Raw genomic sequence first — 25,873 nt, forward strand, 5'->3', positions numbered from 1 at the left:
AATTTTCATAAAGGAAAAGGTTAAAAACATACCCTTCAGATAATCTTGACATGTGGCCACACAGGCTATTATTTTCCACGCATCACCCAATGGCATTTGTGAGATTTTCCCCACATTATACTGTTCCCTTTTAGGATATTTTCCCAGAATGATTTCCATTTTGTGAACTTCCTCCCTAAACTATCACAGTTGGAATTTCCACTTCAGATAATTAAAGATGTTAGGTGTAGTTTTCTTGCTGATGGCCACATTTGTCTTTCCAACAATAGAATGTACATAAATTTTGTTAAGGTTTTAAAGGAGGTGGTTTAAAAACTACTGCTGTATATTCTGTGTATCTTTTACTACTATTTAAATTAGTCGAGTAAGTCAAACTTTTATTATCTTGAGTCTCAAATAGCTAGGTACTCTTCTATGCTGCTAACAAAAATACAGTTTATGAGCAAAACCTTTTATAAGGCATAATTCATTAGTATTTTCTTACTATAACAGTCTCTTGTAGTCTTGCTTGTGATTAAATTTAATGAAAATTCCATTAACATGGGCATTTTGAGGACCTGCATATTTATTTATTTATTTTGCTTCCAGGGTTATTACTGGGGCAGGCTCGGTGCCTTCACTATGAATCCACTGCTCCTGGAGGCTTTATTTTCCCCCTTTTGCTGCCCTTGTTGTTTTATCCTTGTTATGGTTATTATTATTGTTATTGATGTCATTGTTGGATAGGAAAGAGAGAAATGGAGAAAGGAGGGGGAAGATAGAGAGGGAGAGAGAAAGGCAGACTCTTGCAGACCTGTTTCACCTCCTGTGAAGCGACTCCCCTGCAGGTGGAGAGCCAGGGGCTTGTATCAGGATCCTTGCACCCTTCCTTGTGCTTTGTGCCACCTGCACTTAACCCGCTGCGCTACTGCCCGACCCCCGAGGAGCTGCATTCTTGATTCCACGTAAACTTACAAGCAATTAGAATTTAAAAAAAAAAAGTAATCAGGATGAGGAAAATAGCATAGTATATATGCAATGAAACTCTCATGCTTGAATCTCCGGAGTCCCAGGTTCAATTCCCCACTCATCCTCCCCTATCACCACATGCCAGAGCTGAACAGTGCTCTGCTGTAAATAATAATAATAGTAATAATCAAGTGAAAAGTTTAGATTAAGATGGTTTCTTCTCACATAGATAGCTTCTAAAATTTTCATAACTGATAATATTACTCAAATAAACCTGTATATCTCATATTGCTCTAGAACCATGCTTTCAAAATTCAGGTCAAGATTATTATTAATTGAATTGTAGGAGAATATGAAAAGTAATAATCTGATTTATTAAGAAAATCTCAGTATATATGTGTTAAGTATGCATAATAATTTGTTTAGAAGTAAAGGTATATAACTCACATAGACATAAAGACTCTGAAATCTTTAACTGTAGTGATTTTGCAATTTTAGAGTTTGATAAGTTGTAGAACTTTGAATGAAAGTGGTTGAAAGATCAGGAAATAGTCCAAACAATAGTTTCCACAAAGTAATGAAAAACTGAGCATCCAAGTCAGCATCATATATGGAAGAGATACTTAGTAAGTCCAATATCAGATATTATTTTAGGAGGCTACCATTATCACGTTGAAAAAAGAGCTTTTGGGGAGATGACATAGAAGTACTGTTTCTTCTTTTTTTTTTTTTCCCCCTTAAATGTTTTGTTGATTGTAATGAGAAAAAGACATAGATGAAATGATACAGACAGACAGGGAGGGAGGGAGGAAGGGAAGGAAGGAGAGAGGAAGAGAGAGATATCAGAACATTGATCAGCTCTGGCTTATGGTGGTACTGGACGTTAAATCTGCAACTTCAGATCCTCAGGCTTGAAGGTCTCTTGCATAACCATTATGCTATCTCCCCAGCCAAGGATATAACATAGGAAAGAAGGATCATGTGGATGATGTGGTACCACCCTTCCACAAAAAGTAAAAGAAGTTTTTCTGAAAATCCCTTGTTATTACAAATTCATAATTTCATCAGAGTCAGATAAGATAAATTATTTTTTATTTAAAACTGTGTGCATGTATATATATATATATATATATACATTTATTTAATAAAATTGACTATTCCCTTCTTGAAAGAAGGAAATTATTCTTTTGAATTTTTTAAGTGTTTTTCCTCATGTATTTAAGTTTTTCCCCTGACTCCATAGATTATCTTTTCATAGTGCTCTCAACCACCACCCTGTCCCTAACTTTGTTCACTTTGTATCAAGCTTTTATATTTATCTTTCGTCTTTTGGAGATATCTTAGGGGCCTTCATCTTCAAAGAATAGTGACAGTCACAAATGAACAGATACTTATAACAAATTCACAAGACTAATTAACAGTTACAGAAGGACTCCCTCAAGTATGTTGGGACTTTGAGTTAAGAATCTATTCAAATTGAGCTGAATTAGCCCTGAGAGGATGACTCTAGAGAGTTTTGAAACTAAATTATTTGAGTTAAATCCTGTGGCTACATTGTAAAAGTATTTTCAGAATAGGTACTCCTAAAGTGGGGTCACAATGTCTGCCAGGACTTGCCTAAACCACAAATAGTTTCCTTCTCTGCTTGTAGATAAAACTCTGGTAAATGATAATTCATCTTTCACAGTGACAGAATTTTAATGCAGGTATGCTTATTTATTTATATATATTTGACAAGGGGTAATTGAAGAAATATAATGTTATATTTTACACTAAAATGTGTGTGTGTTTTAAAATTTTGGTTTTATTTGCAGGGTGACCGTGGACTTCCTGGTTTTCCTGGACTTCATGGAATGCCAGGATCAAAGGTTGATAAGATCTATTTTTTATTTAATTCAGCAACGTCCTGTTTTATTTCAGATAGAGAGTACATTGTGTTACAAATGTGTTAAAAGTAAATGCTAATAAATAATTCAAACAAATCATTACATGGGAGTTAGGAAGCATTGAAATGTAATCAAGTTCTTTTGATTTTTCTGTTATAAAGCATAATCATCATTCCTTGGATTTGTTGAATCTAACACACACACTGAAGAATTTTAAAATCTTATATTTCATAGGTTATTCTTGGGAGATTTATTTGGAAAATCGGTTACCAGTGAAAATTAGAATTACTAGTAACAACAGAATTACAAAGCAGAATACTTCTGAAAGAGTTTATTCATTATATTTTCTTTTTTCTCAAGTAAAAAATATATGAAAGGGAGAAATGCGCTAGAGATGAATAATTTTGTTTTAAAAAAAACTTAGAGATTGTCTAATTTTAGCCTAGTATAATTTTTTTAATTCTTTTATTAATTTTTTATTTTTTAGAGAGATGCAGAGAGAGACACACACAGAGAAACACCAGAGCACTGCTCAGCTCTGGCTTATGGTGGTGTGGGGGATTGAACCTGGGACTTAGGAGCCTCAGGCATGAGAGTCTGTTTGCATAACCATTATGCTGTCACCCCCACCCTAGCCTAATATAATTTTTCCTATATGTATGCAGCTGAGTTTCTGAGAATTTCTATTATTTAGGGAACATAATGCACATTTGACAAGTTACTCATAGTGGCTATTAAGATTTTTATCTAGCAGTTAGATGATTTTGTCATTACATGTAAAATGAATTTATGAATATTGGGGATTGAAATTTAATAAAATTTATTTCCTTCTAGTAAACAATTGAAGACAAATGGAATGAGCAGTTAGGCTAAATTAATATAACTATTTACATTAAACTTAAAATTAAAAATAACTTATAATATTTAAATATTGATAAGGTTTGCTGCATATAATTTTTTCATTTATAAATCTTATGTTATAGTACCACTGTGCTTATTGTTCTATACAAAGTTTGGGGAAAAGGATTTTTGTAAACAAAATTTATTGTGACATTGAGATATTAAACTTGTTTTAATGTAATTTTTATTAGTGATTTAATATTGATTTACCAAATTATAAGATAATAGGTGTATAATTCCATATGGTTCCCATCATCAGAGTTCTGTGTCCCCATCCCCTCCATTGGAAACTGCAGTAGTTCTCCCAAGGTCACCTTTATGGGATAATTCTGTAACTACCTATCTCTATCTGTTTATATATGTGTATTTTTCCCTATTGTTCAATGGTCCTGCCTTTACTTATTTACTTGTTTTCTAAGTCACCCCTACACCTATTACTAATTCCAAGTACCTTTGCTATTTTTCTCTTAAGAGTAACAGTGCCTGGCTTCCTCTGGTGTTTTCCAGATTTGCTTCCCTTTTGTTGATGGTATTAAAGACAAGATTCCTGGTGACAAACACTTCAGGTCCTGGTGGAATTGGGCTACAGAGCCCTCTGGTTTACTTCCCCCATCATTTACCTCTCTGAGAGTGTGGACTAAAATTCCTTTTGGGGTTCAGAAGGTGGGAGTTCAACTTCTGTAGTTGCTTCTTTACTGAGCATAGGCTTTGGCAGCTAAGTCCATACCCCCAGCCTATTTCTGTCTTTTTATAGTAGTGTAGGACTCTGGAAAGGTGAAGTTCTAGGTAGTGTTGGTGATATCATCTGCCTAAAGACATCAGGATATAATCTTAGTAGCATCTGGAACTTGATGGCTGAAAGGTAGTAAGATGGAAATCAGGGCATAATGTTTAATAAATAGGAACCGTAAGTAGGGACTTTAGGGTAGAAGGAAGCTAAGAAGTCCTTTTTAGTTATATTCCTAGGAGCCTATGTCTTAGTAATCTTTGCTTGAGCTTGATAGGTAACATGGGGATGGACTAGAAATATTGTCTGGGAAGATGGTGTCAGAGTTGAGTATAGCTCTAGGAAGCAGAATTAGAACAGAGGAAGTTGCTTGTAAACTTCAGGAAAATATGTAAATGCAAGTATCTGTTTACCACATCAGAGATTTTGAACATTTTATAATTTTTTTCATTGATTTGTAAGGGAAATATTCATATTTCTCTAAAGTCTAGCTTTCATATTTTGTCTTTTAGGGTGAAGTTGGTTTTAAGGGAGATAAAGGATTACCTGGATTCTATGGCAAAAAGGGAAGTACATATCATTTAAAAATGATATTAAATTTTTGATTTGGTAAAAAAAAACCTTCCAATTATAGTTATTTCTTTTATTCTTGCTTGCTAATAGAACTTATCCAGAACAATTTAAAAGGTATTCTATAAGAATATATTGTACTATTACTCATTCATAACTTTAAAGATATTTTCAAATCTTCGGGAGCGATGGTTACTTAACAACGTGTCTATTGATAATCAGTATTATGGACCTTTTTATTAAATATTGAAATATTGAAGGACGATTATCTTCTTTATATGTTTCAAGTTCTCATTACTTTAAAATTTTCCCATTTCTAAATAGTAGTATATATTTCTAAATATCCTCCATCATCATTTTCAGTGCCTTATGTTCTGCTTATCAACCTGGTAAAACAAGATCTTGCTAAAAATCAGAGAGAGCCAAGCAGAGGCTACATATAATTCTATGAATTTAGTCATGACAAAATGATGTTATTAGTATTTTCCTATGTTTATTAGTGATTTAATAATGGATTGCAAGATTAGAAGATTGCAAGGGTGAAATTCTACACTATTTGAAATAACATTTCAAAACCATGTATGGATTGTTTTATAAGTGCTTGTTTTGTATATAGGGTGCAAAAGGTGAAAAGGGGAATGCTGGATTTCCTGGTCTTCCTGGACGTACTGTGAGTTTAACTAAGACTGTGTGTATGTTTGCAGGCTGCAGGGTGACTCACCAGGTTGAGCACATACCTTACCAGGCTCAATGACTTGGGTGCATGTGGGACATTTCATTAGCAGTGAAGCAGGTCTGCAGGTGTCTATCTTTCTTTCTCCACTCTGTCTCCTTCTCTGATCTCAATATCTGTCTTATCAAATAAAATGGAAAAAAAGAACAAACAAAGAAAGAAAATAGTGGATTTATAGTGCCAAGAAAAAGAGCTAGAGACAACCGCGGTGGCAATGTAAAAAAAAAAATTGAACATTTTATTCTAAATAAAAAGTATCTGATACCAGTAGGGAGGAGGCTTAGTGGATAGGGTCCATTTCTTGTCAGAGTGAGAATCTAGGTCACATCCCTGACACCTCATATGACAGTGGTTCTCTAGCCTCTCTCTCTCTCTCTCTTTCCCCCTCCCCCTCTCTGTCCAGTTTAAAAACAACCTTAGATTAACTTTGCTTAAAATAGTATAAAATATATTTAGCAATCTGGGAGGTGGCACAGTAGTATTTCAAGTATGAGTTTCCAAGTTCCATGTTTGTAATCACACATACCAGAGTGATGTTCTAATTCTCCTCTTCATTCTATCTCTATCTGATCCATATCTATAATATATCTATATGTATATCTATATTTTTAGGGAGAACCTGGAAGACATGGAAAGGATGGATTGATGGGTAGTCCTGGTTACAAGGTATTTATTTATAAAAAAATTCTTATGAGTAAATATTTGAATAAGGCACTGATATTAGATTTTTTGTTTATAACATTGGTATAAAATTACACTTTCGTAATTAAAAACTATCTATTTGAGTCTATTGTGGATTCATATCTAACATAAATAAAACCAGGACATTTCAAGTTTGAGCTTCTTTGATGATTACTATATTCCAAGACATTGTTTTACTTTTTTATTATTGGTGTTAATGGTTTACATTGCAGTCATTGGCATATGTATACAATTTCGTTATGTGCCAGTCCCCCATAGTTTTCTTCCTCCCCCTCCTCTCCTTCCTTCCCCAGAGTCCTTCACTTTGGACTAATACACCACATTTCACTCAATCTTCATAACTTCTTTAGTAGTTGTGTGGTTGGCATGAATATGAGTGAATTATAAGAACAACAAAAAAACAAACTAACTAACAAAAACCTTTAAAATACCAGTCATTTACCATACCAAAGATAGTAAAAAGGAATATGCCCTTGAGGTGATGGGCTATCATCATCACGTTCTTACATTAAGATATGTCTTTTTGTTTTATGCCTGAGGTTCTGAGGTCCCAGATTCAATCCCCAACACTTCTTTAAGCCCAAACAGCCCATCTCTCTTCCTCTCCCTCCTTCTTTCTTTCTTTCTTTCTTTCTTTCTTTCTTTCTTTCTTTCTTTCTTTCTTTCTTTCTTTCTCTCTTCTTTCTTTCTCTCTCTCCCTCCTCATTAAATAAAATATTAAAAAGCAGGCTGTCTATGGTATGGCTTGTCAAATAAAAGGGCCTCATGTTTATATTCTAGCTATCTTATCTGAAAAGTGCAAACTGACCTCACCTATCCTATGATAAGATCATTTGATATATATTATATAGTCTTCCAACTGATAAAGTCACTGGACTTAGGGATAGCATCATCATTTTTTGCTCATGGTCACCTCATTAAAACCCAAGCTTTCTATAAAATTCAATGTGTATTTTCTTCATCTTTGTTTGTTTACTCTTCCTTAGGAAGAAAAGTCTCTAATAAACACAATTTCTGAAATACTGTAGATAGTGCTTTTTTGACATACAAATATCAGGGCCCATTTTCAAGAACTTTGTATAAAAAATTGGAGGAGATGAAATATTTTGTTTTAGTTGGTTATTGAATTGAAGTAATTCACAAAAAATTAATCATTCTGAAAAACATTGCTGATGGATGTACTTCAATGAATATAATCTAAGACTCTTTCCCCCTTAAACTAAATTTCATCTTAGATATATTTTTCTTTTTTAATTATCTTTATTTATTTATTTGGATAGAGACAGCCATAAATCAAGAGGGAAGGGGGTGATAGAGAGGGAGAGAGACAGAGAGACACCTGAAACCCTACTTCACTACTTGTGAAGCTTTCCCTCTGCATATGGGGGTCGGGGGCTCAAACCCAAGTCCTTGCACACTGTAATATGTGTGCTCAACCAGGTGCGCCACCACCCAGCCCCTCATCTTAGATATTTTAGATATTTCCAACAAATATGTTTTTGTTTTACTGTTTTTCTTGCTTTTATATGCAATGAAATGATCCCTCTGTTGTGAATCCAGTGCGCCATATTTTCCACAGATATTTTTTCTTGTTATTATGAATTTTGAAACATAATCACACTTAATAACTATTTTCAATAAGTCTAAATGCAGAAGAGGGTGTGTGAGTGTGTATGTATGAGTCTACTCTCTTCCACTACCTTAATTTTTCTCTTGGCAGTTTTATAACTTATTCATTAAATGTGTCTAATATAGTAGATTAAATTTTGCTAATGTTTGGTTTTGTAAGTAAGGTGCCACTTTGTCTTTACTGGGGCTTCACTGCTTCAGGCTGACATTTTGATGTAGAAAGTGAGAGACAGAGGGAGAAAAAGAAAGAGACCACAGCACCATTGACAGGGTTTGAATCGAGGTCGAGCTCATGACATGCCAGGAACATTCCTTGGTGAGTTGTCTTGTTGTTCCTGTAGCACTACTTTTTATATACTAGTAGTTGCTTTACCAAGGAAAAAGCTTTATCATGCTATTGCAATTTGAGAATAGTAATTTGAGAATATATATATGAAATTTAGAACTTTGATAGCTATCTCAAATATGCATTTTTAGATGCTATTTTTAATCAAATACTAATTTATGGCACTAAAATTAAATAATGACCTATAAATGACTTCAGTCTTCATGAAAAATTTATGTTTTATTTTAAAAGGCAACTCTTGGTTATCAGGATCAATCAGGCATAATAGGATAATGAATTTTACAGTAAAAGTGAAAATAAAAAAATAATAAAATTGATATAAACAATAGCCACATTTATTTTGAAAATAAGTACAATGTCCTGTTCTCAAGGGAATGTATACATGATGATAGCTCAATTATCTTCTTTCATTTATAGATTTTATATGTACATCGTCAGTCTATGAATAATAGTTGATGTCAGAAAGAGCTAACATTAGCTTTGGGGAAATTCTTTTATTTTTCTGTTTGTATCTAATTTGAGAAATGATTTTTATTTTTGCGTGTGTTTAATGTGATTTACTACATAATGCATACATTTATTTTAGTAAGCCTATGTGAAAATGGAACTATTTTTTTCCCATTAAAAGGGAGAAGTAGGACCTCCAGGGTCTCCAGGGCAGGATGGACTACGGGGAGAGCCTGTACGTACCTTCTAATTTTTTTATCAGATCATTTCATTAGGTTAATGACTAAGTACAGGGGTATAATTTTTCATGTCCCTATGACAGGTATTTTCAAAGTACTCTTACCAAAACTTGAGCCCCTTTTCACCATCATATACTTGGAAGACCTTCCTAGAACCACAGTTCTGAAGGTTGAAGTTCTTTCTCTGTCACGAAATCTATTAATTGCTTAAATACTCCTTTCTGGTACCCTTTCTTGTTGTTGACTGCTGCATTTGGAAGTTATGGATATTTTTTTCAACATTGTAAAATATTGAAGTATTTAATCCTCTTCTACAAACCAGGAAGAATTTTCATAGCTGGAAATTTATGTCCAGTATGAATCACAACCACAAGCACTCATGCTCATACAATGAGTGGTTAACATAAACATGTTGGTGGGCCTCTATTCAATATCACTTTGTCACTTGTTCATTGTCTTGTAGAATGCTTTCTGGGATCATGTAATCAGTAAAAAGTACTGAAGCTACATCTATCTCTCTATATTTTTTATCAAGTATAAAAAAATAACTTGAACTTTAGAAGAGCATTGTGTATCTGATGTATCTCATTCCTACCCTCACTTTATTTATTTATTAAGCTCTTGGCCAACATAGAAATACCATCTGATTAAATATGTTTGTCAAAAAAATTACCTATCTTCAAAAATTTATAATTTGCCTGTAATAAGTACTAGATCAATAATTTAAATGATATGCTACTATAAATTTTATCACAAAGTGTTCAGTTGAGTGTTCAGGATTTAAATATAAAAAGAAACAATATAACTGCTTTCATGAAGCTTATAATATAATTTTTAAGACATAATGGTTATACAAAAAAAGACTTTCATACCTGACGTTCCAGTCTCAGGTTCAACTCCCCTCATCACTGTAAGCCAGAGTTTAAGTGTAATCTAATCTCTCACTCTTTGTGTCTCTTCCTCTGTGTATTTATGATATATATATATATATGTATATATATATACACATATATATATATATATGTAGTGTTTTTTTGTGTGTGACATTACCAAATGCCTGGGGTTATCTTAATTACTTAAGGGATAAGGAGACTGAATAATTTATATTGGTGTGGTAGATAATGTATTTTTTAAGAGTTTTATTCATTTATTTGTTAACCAGAGACAGAATTTGAAAGAGGACTAGAACATCTCTCTGACTTATATAGTACTAGAGATAGAATTCAGTATCTTCTTCATGTATGTTTTACATTTTGACCACTGTGCAAGCTCTCCAACTGGTTAAGAAAATTTTACTAAGGCGGGGGTAGATAGCATAATGGTTATGCAAAAAGACTCTCATGCCTGAGACTCCAAGGTCCCAGGGTCAATCCCCTGCACCACCACAAAAAAAAAAAAAAAAAAAAAAAGAGGGAGAATCAGTGAGTATCAGTATGATCACAGGCAATATGGTTAAAGGTATGTCCAAGAAATAATGAAATTATCTCCAATTAAATGCCAAGACTATAGTGTAGTATCTCATTTTGCAAGAAAGGAAGTTGAGATAGTGTTTAGAATAAAAATGTAAAGATCTCTGAATTTTGGCAGCAAAATTTATCCCCTTGATCTTAGAGCTTTGTGATAAGAGCAATATGAAATGAAACAATTGTGAGAAAGGTGTGAGCTCCTGGTATATTACAGTAGAATGTAATGAAAAGGGAGACTGAAATAGGACCCTAATCATCTTGCTGTTCAGAAATAAGAAATACAAAAGTATGTGTTTATGTTATTGTGTGAAATCAGGGAGAGTGAGGTTGAAGGCAGGTAAGATAGAGAAAAGTAACAGAAGGAGAAGAGAGTAAGAAGTAAAAGAAAATGGAAATAAGAGACAATGAACATGACAGCTAGGTTATAAGTTGAGTCTATCATGCTCCAAATGTCTCTGAGTCAGTTTTTTAGAACTGTGACCCGTTTTCCAACAGAAGCAATATCATAAAAGATAAACTGATCAGCAAGTCTATGCAAACCATAATACAGTTGATCAGTATCTTCACTTTGAAAATACTGCTGCTATTTTGTTAATGCAACAAAAAAAAGAGGAGGCAAGAGAGAAAAAAGTATAAGTGAGCAGGAGCAAGTAGCTTCAAACTCGGTTGGTTACACATGTTAACCATTAGAGAGGACAGGGGTTAGAGCCCCTGCTCCCTATGTGCAAGGGGAGGCTTCACAAACACTGAGTTATTAGACCTTCTTTCTCTCCATCTTATCAGACTAGGGGAGGGAGGCATAGAAGAATTTCTATTTTTTCTTGTCCTTGAAAGAAAGCCATGTTTTCTATAGCCAGGAGGTATAGAACTCTTTTAGTGAAGTAATTAATAGATTAAGCATCTAAATTCCCCACTGTCTTTGTATATATTTGTTCTGGCCTAAATTCTCTTCCAAGAAAGTTTATGAATTTTTTTTCTTAGAAAATATTACCCTGTGGAAATTGATTTCTACCATTTGTGGAACAGTTTTGAAAAAAAAAAAAAAGAAGAAAGTTTATATAGTTGGTGTTCGAAAAATCAAAACTCTTCCTTTGTGTGTGGATACTAATTTAATTATATAAAATTATATATAATGTCTGATTTGGCTGCACTATAAAGAACATATTCACTGTGGTTTTCCTGTAAAGTGGCAGCCAAGAAAATTAATGAAACTTAAGTTGGAAAGACACAAGTACTTGAAATTGCCTTAAAGCTAATTAACTACAACTAATTATCCCAGTAAGCTGATTCATAAATATGAATACTAACTCCTATAATTCATATTTTGGGAAAAACTGTATTTCATGGATAAATTATTATATTGTTTTAAAATATAGTAATATACATATGCATGCCTGTCTCTGATTGTTTAAGGCTAATTTACTTACCATGTAGCAAATTATATCCACTAACTTCAATCCAGTTGACCGTAAATTCACTTCTATTACTTTCTTGTTGGTTAATTATAGCTGTTTTTAGCCATGTATTGCTGTGTATACCTTAAGGAAAACATTATATTAATTGAAGTGAAATTTCAAATCAATTTGCCATGACCTCACTCAGGTGAATCAGTATATCATAACACTGTACAAATATTGTGGGAATTGGTTCCATATCAGAGTAGACTTACAAGCCTATAGAAGATGTAGAAAACACAAAGTGAATTTGAGAGGACATTTCCAAAAGGAGCACACTCTTCTTTTTAAAATACATTCATTATTAAAATATAATTCACACACTGTGAAATGTGCCTATTGAACATGTACAGGAAAGCAATCTTTAAAAAGGTGTTCAGTTGATGAAAAAAATTCTGCAAGATATATAGGAAGAATGAAAGTGAACCACTATATTTCTCCACACAAAAAGTAAATTCCAGTGGATTAAGGACTTGGATATTAAGCCAGAAACTATAAAATACTTAGTGGAAAATATTGGTGGAACTCTTTTCCACCTAAATTTTAAAGACCTCTTCAATGAAACAAAACAAAGGAAACTAAGGCACGAATAAACCAGTGGGACAACATCAAATTAAAAAGCTTCTGCAAAGCAAAAGAAACCACTATTCAAACAAACAGATGCCTTACAGAATGGGAGATCTTTACATGCCATACATCAGACAACAGGTTAATTCCCAAATATATAAAGAGCTTGCCAAACTCAACAACAAGAAAACAAATAACTCCATCCCAAAAGGGGAGAGGACATGGACAGAATACTCAGCACAGAAGAGATCCGAAAAGTTGAGAAACACATGAAAAAATGCTCAAAGTCATTGACTGTCAGAGAAATGCAAATTAAGACAACAATAAGATACCACTTCACTCCTGTGAGAATGTCATACATCAGATAAAGTGACAGCAACAAATGCTGGAGAGGTTGTGAGGACAAAGGAATCCTCTTACACTGCTGGTGGGAATATAAATTGGTCCAACCCCTATGGAGAGCAGTCTGGAGAACTCTCAGAAGGCTAGAAATGGACCTACCCTATGATCCTACAATTCCTCTCCTGGGGACATATCCTAAGGAACCCAGCATACCCATCCAAAAGATTATGTATACCCGTGTTCTTGGCAACACAATTTGTAATAGCCAAAACTTGGAAGCAACCCAAGTGTCCAACAACAGATGAATGGCTGAGCAAGTTGTGGTATATATATATACAATGGATACTACTCAGCTATTAAAATGGTGATTTTACCATTTTCAGTCCATCTTGGATGGAGCCTGAAGAAATCATGTTAAGTGAAATAAGTCAGAAACAGAAGGATGTATATGGGATGATCTCATTCACAGGCAGAAGTTGAAAAACAAAATCTGAAGAGAAAACACTAAGCAGAACCTGGACTGGAGCTGGTGTATTGCACCAAAGTAAAAGACTGGGGTGGGTCAGGGGGAGAGTACAGGTCCTAGAAAAGGATGGTAGAGGACCTAGTTGGGATTGTATTGTTATGTGGAAAAGTGAAAAATGTTATGCATGTACAAACTATTGTATTTACTGTCAAATGTAAAACATTAATCCTCTAATAAATGAAAAAATAAATTGAAAAATGAATTATCTAGTTGCTTGACCTGGAGAAGTAAGAAAGGTAGCATTTTCCAAACATAACTAAAATAAATCATAATACTTTGGAAAAAGCTGATACCAGTTTAGATAGATTCATGAAGAGAGAGAGATCGGAATATGAAGAGGTGGAATCAACTTCTGTTGTGTGATGTTATCAAAATTTTATTAACAAAGGTTATTTATTTTTGAGAAAGACCAGGACATGGTTTAACTAGACCATGTGGTGATGCTGAAGGCTGAATCAGGAACTTTTGGAGCCTCAGGCATGCAAGTCTGGTGTATTACAGTTGTCTTGACTCTGGCACAATCAGATACATAACTGGGCAGATTAGTATCAGATTTAGGAAATTTTGGAAATATTACTGAGAACAGAATAGAGAATTGATAAAAAGTGAGCCACAGTAATGGGAAGAATCTGGCATCATTTCTACTTAAAACCTGTAATTTCCAGTACTAAATAAGAACATCTGGACTAGGTATGGAAATTGTGGAACTGATTTGAATGAACTAAAACAAAACTAAAACTAAGTGGTGCTTGAGGATCTACTGCATGTGGATATAGTGAATAAGAATGATCTTCATATAGAAAGTAAATTAGTCTTGAAGATCCAAAGATAGACATGCATATGAATAAAGGTAAATTTTAAAATCTATCATGTTCTCTTTAAATAAAAATGGGGGTCGGGCAGTAGCACAGCAGGTTAAGTGCACATGCCATAAAGTACAAGGACCCGGGGTAAGGATCCTGGTTGGAGCCCCTGGCTCCCCACCTGCAGGGGCGTCGCTTCCACAGGTGGTAAAGCAGGTCTGCAGGTGTCTATCTTTCTCTCCCGCTTTCTGTCTCCCTTCCTCTCTCCATTTCTCTCTGTCCTATCCAACAATGACGACATCAATAACAACAATAATAACTGCAATAGTGAAAAACAACAAGGGCAACAAAACGGAAAATAAGTAAATATTTAAAATAAATAAATAAATAAAAATTAACAGTTACTATGAGAAAACCCACTAGATTTGTTGAATTTCAAGCCCCATTTGTAGCTGCCTTGGCTGAGCCTTATATGGCTTGCAGACTGGACAATCCTCACCTCTTGCCTAAGGCATCAACTGCCTGTGAGTTTTCATTCTGTTCTTCCTGAGTGTCCCACAGATTCTGGCTTTGCCTGAACCAATCCACACAGATTTTGTAAACCAATCTGTGTAGTTAACTACAAGTATGTTACAGGTTCCTTTTTCTCTGTTGGAACTCTATTTCATAGTTTGAGTCTAAGAAGTAAATACCTACCTAGGTAACTAAAAATGTGAGTGTGACTTTGGAACTGTGTAATGAGTTTAGGCTATAAGTAATTTGAAGCTGGGGGCTGGGAAGTGACACATCTGGTTGAGCCCTCAAGGACACAGGAAGGATCTGCAGGAAGCAAGCTTCTCTGCCCCTTTCTATCTCTCCCTTCCCTCTCAGTTCCTCTCTGTCTTTATCCAATAAGTTATAAGTAGATGAAACATTAAAAATTATTAATTTTTGACTCATTCACTAATATTTTCTGTAATAATTTTTATCCAATTCTGATGTGTTTTATAGTTATTTTGTGCAATTCTCATTTTTCTAATATTTTACATTATCCTTTTCAGTAATTTCTAGTTCATATAACTTCTCGCTGCTGTTCACTGCAAATTGAGGCCAATGCCCATATCTGATACCCTAATATGTATATAAAACAGTTATAATACTGTACAAATAAGTATGTGTAAGAAGAATCTTCCTAGTAAACACAAGCCATTTAATCATATTTCAATTAGTTGTTATGACTTTTATATCAGTTGTTATGCCTCATATATAACAGGTAGAATTTGTTATCTGCTATGTTCCAGTTTTGCTTATTTGTAATTTTTTTCTGCTGTGAACAAGTTATTGTCTTGGTCATGTGCTGAAAAAATTAAGGCCTGGATATTGAATAGTTTTTGGCATTTCTTTTTAAAAGATGTTATACTTCTCAGACTACATTTTCATTGTGTCAAGGAATGAATTATATCTAGATGGCTTTAAGAAATTATCAATTGTCAATTGTTAGAAACCTGCTTTTATAACTTCTCACAAAATTGCTCTAATTTTATTTTGGGCAAGTTAGGTAAATGGAGGTACAGAAAGTTATGGGAGCAGTAGTCCTCTAAGTTTAACTGTTATTTTAGGCAGTAGTACATCTCCTAGAGCACGCACATGACAGCGTGCAAGGCCCTTAATCCTAGTGAAATAGTGCTGCAGATGTCTATCTACCCTCAGACTCACTGCCCCTTCTCAATTTATCTGTCTCTGTTCAAAATAAATAAATTCAAAATAAAATATTTAAAAAGAGAAAAGCAAAAACAGGAGACATTTATTTTTTTAATTAAATCAGAATTTAGACCAAATTATCATTTTAACCAGCTACTTTGTTTTGATCATTTGTTGCTTTTTCGTCAGAGTTATTCTTGTCCTGGTGTTCAAACCAGGGAAGGTTGTAGGGTTATACATATTGTGTTTAGTGTAACATTTTATTTTTAAGTAGTCTGAAGTTCTCTCCTCATTGGCTGACTATATTGTGCAAAGGTTCTTTCTGGCTCATGAAGATTTGTAGGCAGATATTAGATTTGGCTCTTTGGTCTTCAACTGAGGTCCATGAGAATGAGAGAAAGAAAGCCACTTTCTTTGAAGCTACTGAGGTGAGCACATGTTTCTTCATTTAGGGTGTCATAAGCATTATTACTTTGGCAGTGTTTGGTGTGTCATTTTTCCAGTAATGATGATATGGGGATCACTGTTTCATATTTGAGGATATTGGCTAACAGAGGCTTTTCTGTTTCCTTTCCTCATGCCTTTCAAATGCTTGGTAAACCACACGTTATGCTCTCTTTGTGGTGTAACGTTAACTGTTGAGCCAATTCATATCATCATTTACTTAAGATACAAGTAGGTCTTTTGTTTAATTACATTTTTTTTTGTGGAATGTTGATTTGGCATACCAGTTGTTGGTATATAGACCAAAGGCTTGCATAAAATTCTTGGGAAATGTTAATGTGGAATCACTATGTTGGTTTCCCAGATGAAATATCATACTTTATTTTATTAGCAATATTATGATGTCTTTATTTGACCTCTTGACTGATATGTTTGGTTTGGTTTGAGAAGAATAGTAAGAGGAAAAACACCTAGTTCAACCATTATTTTATTTGACTTACAATCATTTAGGATGCCTTTAAATTTTTTTTGTGTGGAGAGGCACATCTTTTTTAAATTTTTATTTATAAAATGGATAAACTGACAAAAAACATAGGATAAGAGGGGTACAACATCACACAATTCCCACCACCAGAACACTGTATCCCATCCCCTCCCCTGAGAGCTTTCTTATTCTTTATCCCTCTGGGAGCGTGGACCAAGAGACATTATGGGGTGCAGAAGGTGGAAGGTCTGGCTTCTGTAATTACTTCCCTGCTGAACATGAGCATTGGCAGATCAATCCATACTCCCAACCTGCCTCTCCCTTTACCTAGTGGGGTGGGGCTCTGGGGAAGCTGGGCTCCAGGATACATTGGTGTGGTTGTCTGCCTAGGGAAGTCTGGTCGGCATCACGGTAGCATCTGGAACCTAGTGGCTGAAAAGAGAGTTAACATATAAAGCCAAACAAATTGTTGACTAATTATGAAACTAAAGGCTGGAATAGTGCAGATGAAGATTTGGGGGTCTCCGTTTTATTCATAATTGGTAGGCCTATTTTAGTTATATTCCAAAGGGCCTATGGCTGTACTATTGTCTTTTTTTTTTTCTGAGCCTGACATTTGATATGCAGGTGGACTTAAGTTATTGTCTGGCGAGATGATGTCATGGCTAGAAAAATGACCAGCAAGCTGGATTAGGGAAGAGAATAGCTCCCAAATATGGGAAAGGTGTATAAATATTGTTGACTGTAAACCTCATCAATTTGATCTGATCTCGTGCCCATATTCAGCTTAGGAGCCTATGTGATCTCTGCATCACTGTTGTCCTGAGCTCACATTCTGTGGTCATGAGCCCCAATTTCACAACACATCTTCCTCAGGTGGAAGATAGAGTATGTTGTCTAGCCTCCCTTTAGAGGATGGAACATTATCTATTGTTATTGATCCATGTTGAGGGCAAGGTCCTATGAGGGCCAACAGAGGGGTCTATTGTGTTGTTCCTGATAGAGATGACCAGTAACATTGAAGAGAGGGATTTTTTCAAGGCCTAGGCCAATCTTGTCTATTTGGGGATCTCAGGACTCCATGATTATTGTCAGAGGGGCACATCTTTGGTATGTGCTTAGTAAAACTACCTACCTTAACCTAATACCTGCTGTTCGATTCCACTTGGCACTTAGTTTTCTTTTTTCTCTTTCTTTCTTTTTCTTTCTTTCTTTCTTTCTTTCTTTCTTCCTTCCTTCCTTCCTTCCTTCCTTCCTTCCTTCCTTTCTTTCTCTCTCTCTCTCTCTTTCTTTCTTTCTTTCTTTCTTAGTGATTAATAATGATTGACAAGATTGTGAGATAAAAGGTGTGCAATTCTATAGACTTCCCCGGCCAGAGTTCCACATCCCGTCTCCTCCATTGGAAAATTCCCTCTTTTTTATCCCTCTGGGAGTATGGATCAAAGATCTTTATGGGTCCAAAAGATGGGAGGTCTGGCATCTGTAATTTCTTTGTTCTGAGCAGGGGTGTTGACAGGTTGAGTCATATGCCCAGCCTATTTCTATCTTTTCCTAGTAGGATGGGGCTCTGGAGAGGTGGGGTTCCAGGACAAATTGGTCAGGTCACCTGCCCAGGGAAGTCAGGTTGGCATCATGGTACCATCTACAACTTGGTGTCTAAAAGCATTAAGATGTAAAGTAGAAAAAACTATTTAATAATCGGTAGCCTAAAGGTAATAATATAGCAGATGAGATTTGGTGTCTTCATGTTGGAAAAGTTAGGAAGCCTATTTTATGTATATTACAAGAGACCCAAGACATTAATTTTTACCTGAGCCCAGCAGCTAACATGCAGGTAGGCTAAAAATATTTTCTGGGAAGGTGGTGTCAGAGTTTGGAATAGGAGTAGAAAGCTGGATTGGGACAGAAAGTAGCTCCCAAATATGGGTAAAGCATATAAATACTGTTAACTGTAAACCCCATCAATCTGATCTAGGCCCCATGTCCATTCATATTTAACACAAGGAGCCTGTGTAACCTCCACATACCTGTCACCTTTCTCCACCCCCTTTCCTACCCATTTCTGTTTCCAACTTGCCACTTCCGGTTTTATCCTATAAAGCCACTTCTGTTTCTGGTTTCTCTCTCTTCCTCTCTTCCACATCCTGACCTAGAGGAGGGCAGGTGTGCAGGGGGAGTTAGACGCAGGCCATTGTGGTTTTTGCCTCCACAGGGCCTAACCTGCTGCACTCACGCTGGACTCTGGGGCTCTGGCATGAATAAAGATTTGTATTGCTACTGCCACGAGCTTGGTTCCTGGATCATCTCTCTCTCAGGTGACGCTAACCCGGCACTACATAGAGGGCAATGTCCTATAGAGGCCCACAAAAGGGATTATGATGGTGTTCCTGATGGAAGTGACCAGTGATGGTAAAGAAAGGATCTGTTAGAGATCTAGGCCTGTCATATCAACGTGAGAATCCCAGGATGTTCTGACGGTGATGGGGTGGCCTGGTAGTCACCGAAAGGGCCATCATTAAAGTATGCCAGTCTTTGCCCTTCTTCAGGTTTTGTAATTCTTACTTTATCTGACAAGGTTAAACTTAAGAGTGACTGAGGGAAGTGAACTAGGAAGTAGGAAGTATCTAGGTCTAAGTGAAAACTATTTGATTAAATACTTTATTAAGTCTTTTTTAGGTCTTTTTACTTGCTTGCTGAACTTACTGACAATGCAAAGACAATCCACATTTAACAATTAAGAAAAGCTTGAGAGTTCTGTTGTACGTATTTTTTTAAAAAGTCCCTTTATAGTTTAAAAAAACCTGCCTGGGAAAAATTTTAGAATACACTTTAAGGGGGTCGGGCGGTGGTGCAGTGGGTTAAGTGCATGTGGCGCAAAGCACAGGGACCTGCGTAAGGATCCCGGTTAGAGCCCCTGGCTCCCCACCTGCAGGGGAGTCGCTTCACAGGCGGTAAAACAGGTCTGCAGGTGTCTATCTTTCTCTCCCCCTCTCTGTCTTCCCCTCCTCTCTCCATTTCTCTCTGTCCTATCCAACAATGAACAACATCAACAATGGCAATAATAATAACTACAACAAGGCTACAACAACAAGGGAAACAAAAAGGGGGAAAAAATGGCCTCCAGTAGCGGTGGATTCATGGTGCAGGCACCGAGCCCAACAATAACCCTGGAGGAAAAAAAAAAAAAGAATACACTTTAAGTATTATCTAAAGAAAACAACATCAACATCTCATTTATCTATAAGCATAAATGAATTTATAAATAAAATCTACATCTTTTTGGTTTCCTCAGATGTGGCATTTTGCATTGTAATGACTGTGGCTTTATTACATTTTTTTCTTAAACCACATAAACAGTAGTTTAGCCCAATAAACTTCTACCACATTTAATGAATCTGCTTGATTCTTTCCTCTAAAAGGATTATTATTAATATAAGTGAAAACCAAACCTATGACAAACAACCATATGAAACTGTATTGTGGATTTTAAATGTTAAAGTTTTCACACTGATTATTTTTGTTGCTCAGGAGAATTTTTTTAAATATGGTTATCATAAAATTACTGATAAATAATGAAATATGCTTATTTGAACCTTATTCTTATGTCTATATTTCTTCATGCTTTGAGAATGATTTTATTTGACCCTGAAATGGCAGGAGGAAATAGTGCAATTGGACATCTGAAATGATACATGAATAGTTCTCCAAATGGGAAAAGCACCTGTTGAATAAATAGAATTTCATGGTTGCTTATGTAGACACAGTAATATTATTAGCATGGGAATCCATATTCACTTCTATTTTAAAAGCCACTGGTGAGAGAAAACGTGCATCACTATACATGATATGAGTCTAAATCTCAAAATATTAACTAAGGAATTATGTTCTTGGGCTGGCAAAATAGCTCACTTGAATAGTGTTCTGTGCTGCTGACACAGGATTGACACCTGTCCTGATTTCATTGAAGCAAAGTTTGGTGCTGTGATTTCTTTCTTCTCTCTCTGCCTTTCCATAAAAAAAAAAAATTTATGTTCTGATAGTTTTGCAAAATTTGTTTAAAAACCTTTGATGTTAGTTATGTTATACTTTTAAATTACTCTAAATAGTCTTTTTTCAAAACAGGAACAACACAAATTAGCATGATAGACTTGAGACAAGGCATATTTACTTTAATATTGACTTCATGATCCATATAAGCAGTAAATTTTAGCATATGATATGAGAGAATATTTTATATTCATCCTCCTTTCACTGAGTACAAAAACTTTTTTTCTACTTTTTATTTTATTTGACAGGAGAAAGAGAAACTGAGAGGGGAAGGGGGATGAGAGAGAGAGAGAGAGAGAGAGAGAGCCCTGCAGACCTGCTTCACTGTTCATTAAGCATCCTCCTGCAGGTGGAGAGGAGGGACTCAAACCCAGATCTTTGGACATGGTGATATGTGAGCTTAACTGAGTACACCACCGCCCAGCCTCCTGAAAATATTTTTAAAATGTGCTTCTGAGTGTACACTTTGTAATTTCAGTCATTTCATTCTATGGATCTCTTTCTTGTTGTAGAATTATACTGATATGAATTTTTACTAATTTTTACTAAACCATCATCAAATGTACAACACTGAACCAGGTGGTGTTAGGTGAAGTATTTATCCTCTATTCAAGAGATGAGAAAATCCTCTTAAGGAACATACTGTACTGAGGTGCTTATTAAAATAATTTTTTTCTACCTCCTTCTTTTACTTTCATTTTCATCCCTTCCCTATCAATTTTCTGTCTTTCCTTCTGGTATTCATGGTGCTTCCTGGCAACACATAGCCACCACTTCAGGTGGGATTTATTCCCTCCTCAAACAGAGAATAAAAGAAAAAAATTATCTTTGTTTATTAGATAGAGACAGCCAGAAGTTGAGAGGGATGGGGGAGTTAAGAGGAAAAGAGACAGAAAGAGGAGGGACACCAAGGCATTGCTTCACTACTTATGAATTTCCCCCCTTGAACAGTGCTCTCATTGGATGGCCTCAAATATTATAAAAAATGTGTGCTATATCAGGTGAGCTGTCCCTTGTCCCCAGTGATGCTTTTTTTAGAGCTATTAAAAATGAGTGAAGTTAAGTACATAATGCAGAAAAATAAGAATCTTGACAAAGTGTTAAAGACTGGCCAGAAATTACCTCTATGTTGTGATGTTAAAGAGAGGCTTAAAATGGATTATGTGAAATTTTAATTAGCAGATAACCATAAATCTTGTTAAACTCCTTGATCATGACTACCCTAGCTTAACATTGCAAATACAGTTTTCAAAGTCTTCCTTTTTCCCATGTTCAGTACTGTTTCTTCAAGTGTTATCCACAGAATACCTTAACCAGAATCACCAGAGATGCTTATTAAAATTATATGACATCCTGGGGCCAGGTGGTGGCACCTGGTTAAGCGCACATATTATAATGCGCAAGGACCAGGGTTTGAGCCCCTGGTCCCCACCTGCAAGAAGAAAGCTTCACAAGTGGTGAAGTAGGACTGTAGGTCTCTCTCTGTCTCTCTCCCTCTCTATCTCCCCCTTTCCCTTTCAAATTCTGGCTGTCTCGATCTAGTAAACAAATAAAGATAATAAAAAAATTTAATCACTAAAAAAATTCAATATCCTAGTTATAACAAATCAGAATCAGAGACCAAAAGTTAGGAAACTGTATTTTTTAAAAAAAATTGTAAATGAGTGCCTAATGTGGCCTTGTTAAACAGGGATATAAATAAAGTTTGGTTAACTAGAGATATAGGGGTTATGAGTATATTGTAAAACAGGAATATGAAGGCAATGCCAATTTTTGGTACCTACTAGTGGGAAGTCTGAGATTGCCAAGGTTATCTTATATAGGAACTGCTGGAAAGGTGAAAGGTACAAAGGCAATCAACGACCGATAAGAGAAACACCAGAAATGCCCTACAAGATGGCATAATGGATAAGCTGTTAGACTCTAAAGCATGAGGTACCAAGTTTGAGCCCTAGCATCATATGAGCCAGTGATACCCCAGTTCTCTCAATCTTTCATATGTATGTTAGAAAAGCTAAAAGAAAAAGATAACCTCAAAGCAGAAAAAAATACAAATCTTGATATATGAAAGAGGACTGATTTCATTTTTCAAACAACTTTAAAGAATGGAAAAGAACTGTACAAAAATAGTGGTGAAAATTCCTTATTAACATACCAGAATTAAGCCAAAACTTTTAATAAATAATTATTGTTAAGTACCAACACAATGACGTAGGCTTAATTACTGTCCTATTTATTAAGTGAGGACACGGAGATCTCATAACTTAGCAGGCATAGCCAGTCCAGTAGACTGGCTTCAGTATCTAAACTTTTAGTTGGGGCCAGGTGGTGGCACACCAGGTTAAGCGCACATAGTACTGTTAGTTGTTTCAAACTATTTCTACTATCCTATTTATTAGTAGTTATTATCTTTGTAGCTAATGAAACTTACATTTTCAACATAAATGATTTCCCTTCACTGAGTCTCTAGGAATGAGAGAATAATCGTTTTTTTGAAATAATGGAAGAAGTTATAATACTCTTCCAAAAATTTTGTAACTTTGACAGTAAGTAGAAAAGTTAAACATTTTATTTGAAAACACAATTTATGTGTTATATCTGGTTTTTAGTACATAGATGATTTTGCATTATTTAAAAGAATATTAAATCCAAAAGGTTCTAACATCATAAGATATATAGGTACTCATTGCATGTAGGAATATATAATGTGATTTTTAAAAAATTTCTAAATAATATAATTTGCATAGACATATTTCCTTAATTTATAATCTCTAGGAAATAAGGGCCTAACTCTTTATATTATATGTTTCTATTCTTAATAGCATTGTTTCATTACAGAAATGATATAATGGTTGCAAAAAACATTCTAGAATATATTTGTCAACATTCTTTTACCACATTACACAGGATTTTCCAGTTAATTTTCTGCTTTTCTTCAAATCCAAACTGAAATTGCAATTGTAGAAGAAATATTCTTTACTCTTTATCGTTTACTTTTACCAAGTAAAGTACTTGTTTCTACCCTTTCTTATACTTCTTCACAGTTTCCTGAACCTCAAACCACACAAACTGAAAATAAAATGTAAAATTGCCTGGAAAAACACTTGCTCTATGAAGTAATTCTTTCTAAATACTTTCAAATCAACAAGCTGGTAACTTTCAAATGGTTTCAATGATATTTCTGCTAATTGGAAAAGTTCAATTTCAGTAAACATTGGGAGTCCAAGAAAAAAATCTGGAAGCATTCCATTAACTAACTAGCTCTGAGTGACTGTAGTTTTTTTCTGGGGAATCCCTCTCTCTCTCTCTCTCAAAGTTTTTTACTCCATGTGTGTTCATGGCATAACATTATTTTGCTCAGTATTGCTTTTAGAAATTAGTTTTACATTTTTTAATATATAGTTATGTATGTTTTCCTTGACATGTACAAAATAGACATTTAATAATACTTGGTATAATTTAATATAGATGGTATGACTTTCCATATATAAGGATGCATGTTTGATTGACCTAACCTAACCTAAGAGGATAAACAATAGGAAAATTATCTTTTTTTCCTAGCATGCAAACAAACAAGCCAAACCCCACACTCAATATCTTGTATGTAAAATTCTGGTTAATTCCTGTGTATGCTAAGTAGTATTAGAGTCAGTCAGTTAAAGGTGTGAAATCAGTTTGGAAATGGGAACTGGAGGGTCCTCGGAGCTAAAGGCCAAAGTGCTGCTCAGGGATGCAGACATGCTTCGTTTTCTCCAGGTGGCAGCTGGAGAGACCTCGGAAATAGGAGTAGACATCTGTAACTAATGTCAGGATATCTATAACTAATTCATACTAACATATAGATTGTGTGAAAGGCATATGGACTTGAATAGTGATGAAACTCTAAGAATTAAAGAACTGTGCAGCAAGAAGTTTCTTCTTTTTTAAATTATCTTTATTAATTTACATATTGGATAGAGACAGCCAGAAATCAAGGGGCAAGGGGGTGATAGAGAAGGAGACAGGTAGAGACACCTACAGCACTGCTTCACCACTTGTGAAACTTTCTCCCTACAGATGGGTGGGGGGTTCAAACCTGGGTCCTTGCACATTGTAATGTATGCACACCACCAGGTGCACCACTACCCGGTCCCTACATTGAGGTCTGAAAGCATCAAAAGCAGCTGCTTAAGCCCATACGGTTCTGGTGGCCAAGGGGCACTATATTTATAGTTGAATCAGTTTCTGAATAAAACAGTGTATGGCTGCCTTGCATTTTATAAGATTTGCGGACAGATTTTATTTATTTATTTTTAAAATATTTATTTATTCCCTTTTGTTGCCCTTGTTGTTTTTATTGTTGTATTTATTATTGTTGTCGTTGTTGTTGGATAGGACAGAGAGAAATAGAGAGTAGGGGAAGACAGGGGGTGAGAATAGACACCTGCAGACCTGCTTCACCGCTTGTGAAGCAACTCCCCTGCAGGTGAGCTGGGGGCTGGAACTGGGATCCTTACCCTGGTCCTTGCACTTTGTGCCACCTGAGCTTAACCCACTGTGCTACCCCCCAAGATTCCCTATTTATTTATTTTTATATATCATTTATTTTATTTGATAGGACAAAGACAGATCAGGAGGGAAGAGGAGGAAAGAGAGGGAGAGTGCAGGCTCTCACTCAGGGTCCCCCACCTCCCCTGCATTGGGCAATGGAGGTCAGAGCAGCTCCCTGGGAGTCCTGGGGTAGGGCAAAGTGTGCAGAGACAAGGCAGTCAGCTTTGGGAGAGCTTCAGGGGGTCGTCTAGGTTTTATTGGGAGATTAAAGGCAAGCAGATATACCCATAGTTTGGGGGAAAGGTTGAGGTAATCATTAACACAAACACAGAGCAACACAATATATTGACCTGCAAACTATTTGATCACAAGTAAAAGGTTACCATACAAGGTTTGATCATGA

General features: G+C 35.4%; 1 protein-coding gene across 1 annotated transcript in view; it reads left to right on the forward strand.

The window, feature by feature from the left end:
- COL21A1 (collagen type XXI alpha 1 chain) overlaps positions 1–25,873 on the forward strand; it is a 185,797-nt gene that overhangs the window by 125,353 nt on the left and 34,571 nt on the right. The window contains exons 13-17 of the mRNA XM_060190825.1: positions 2,763–2,816; positions 4,974–5,025; positions 5,646–5,701; positions 6,377–6,430; positions 9,070–9,123. Coding sequence (XP_060046808.1) covers positions 2,763–2,816; positions 4,974–5,025; positions 5,646–5,701; positions 6,377–6,430; positions 9,070–9,123 — 270 coding nt within the window. The remainder of the gene's footprint in view (positions 1–2,762; positions 2,817–4,973; positions 5,026–5,645; positions 5,702–6,376; positions 6,431–9,069; positions 9,124–25,873) is intronic.

The sequence above is a fragment of the Erinaceus europaeus genome, chromosome 4 (assembly GCF_950295315.1).
Source record: "Erinaceus europaeus chromosome 4, mEriEur2.1, whole genome shotgun sequence".
Lineage (NCBI taxonomy): Eukaryota > Metazoa > Chordata > Mammalia > Eulipotyphla > Erinaceidae > Erinaceus > Erinaceus europaeus.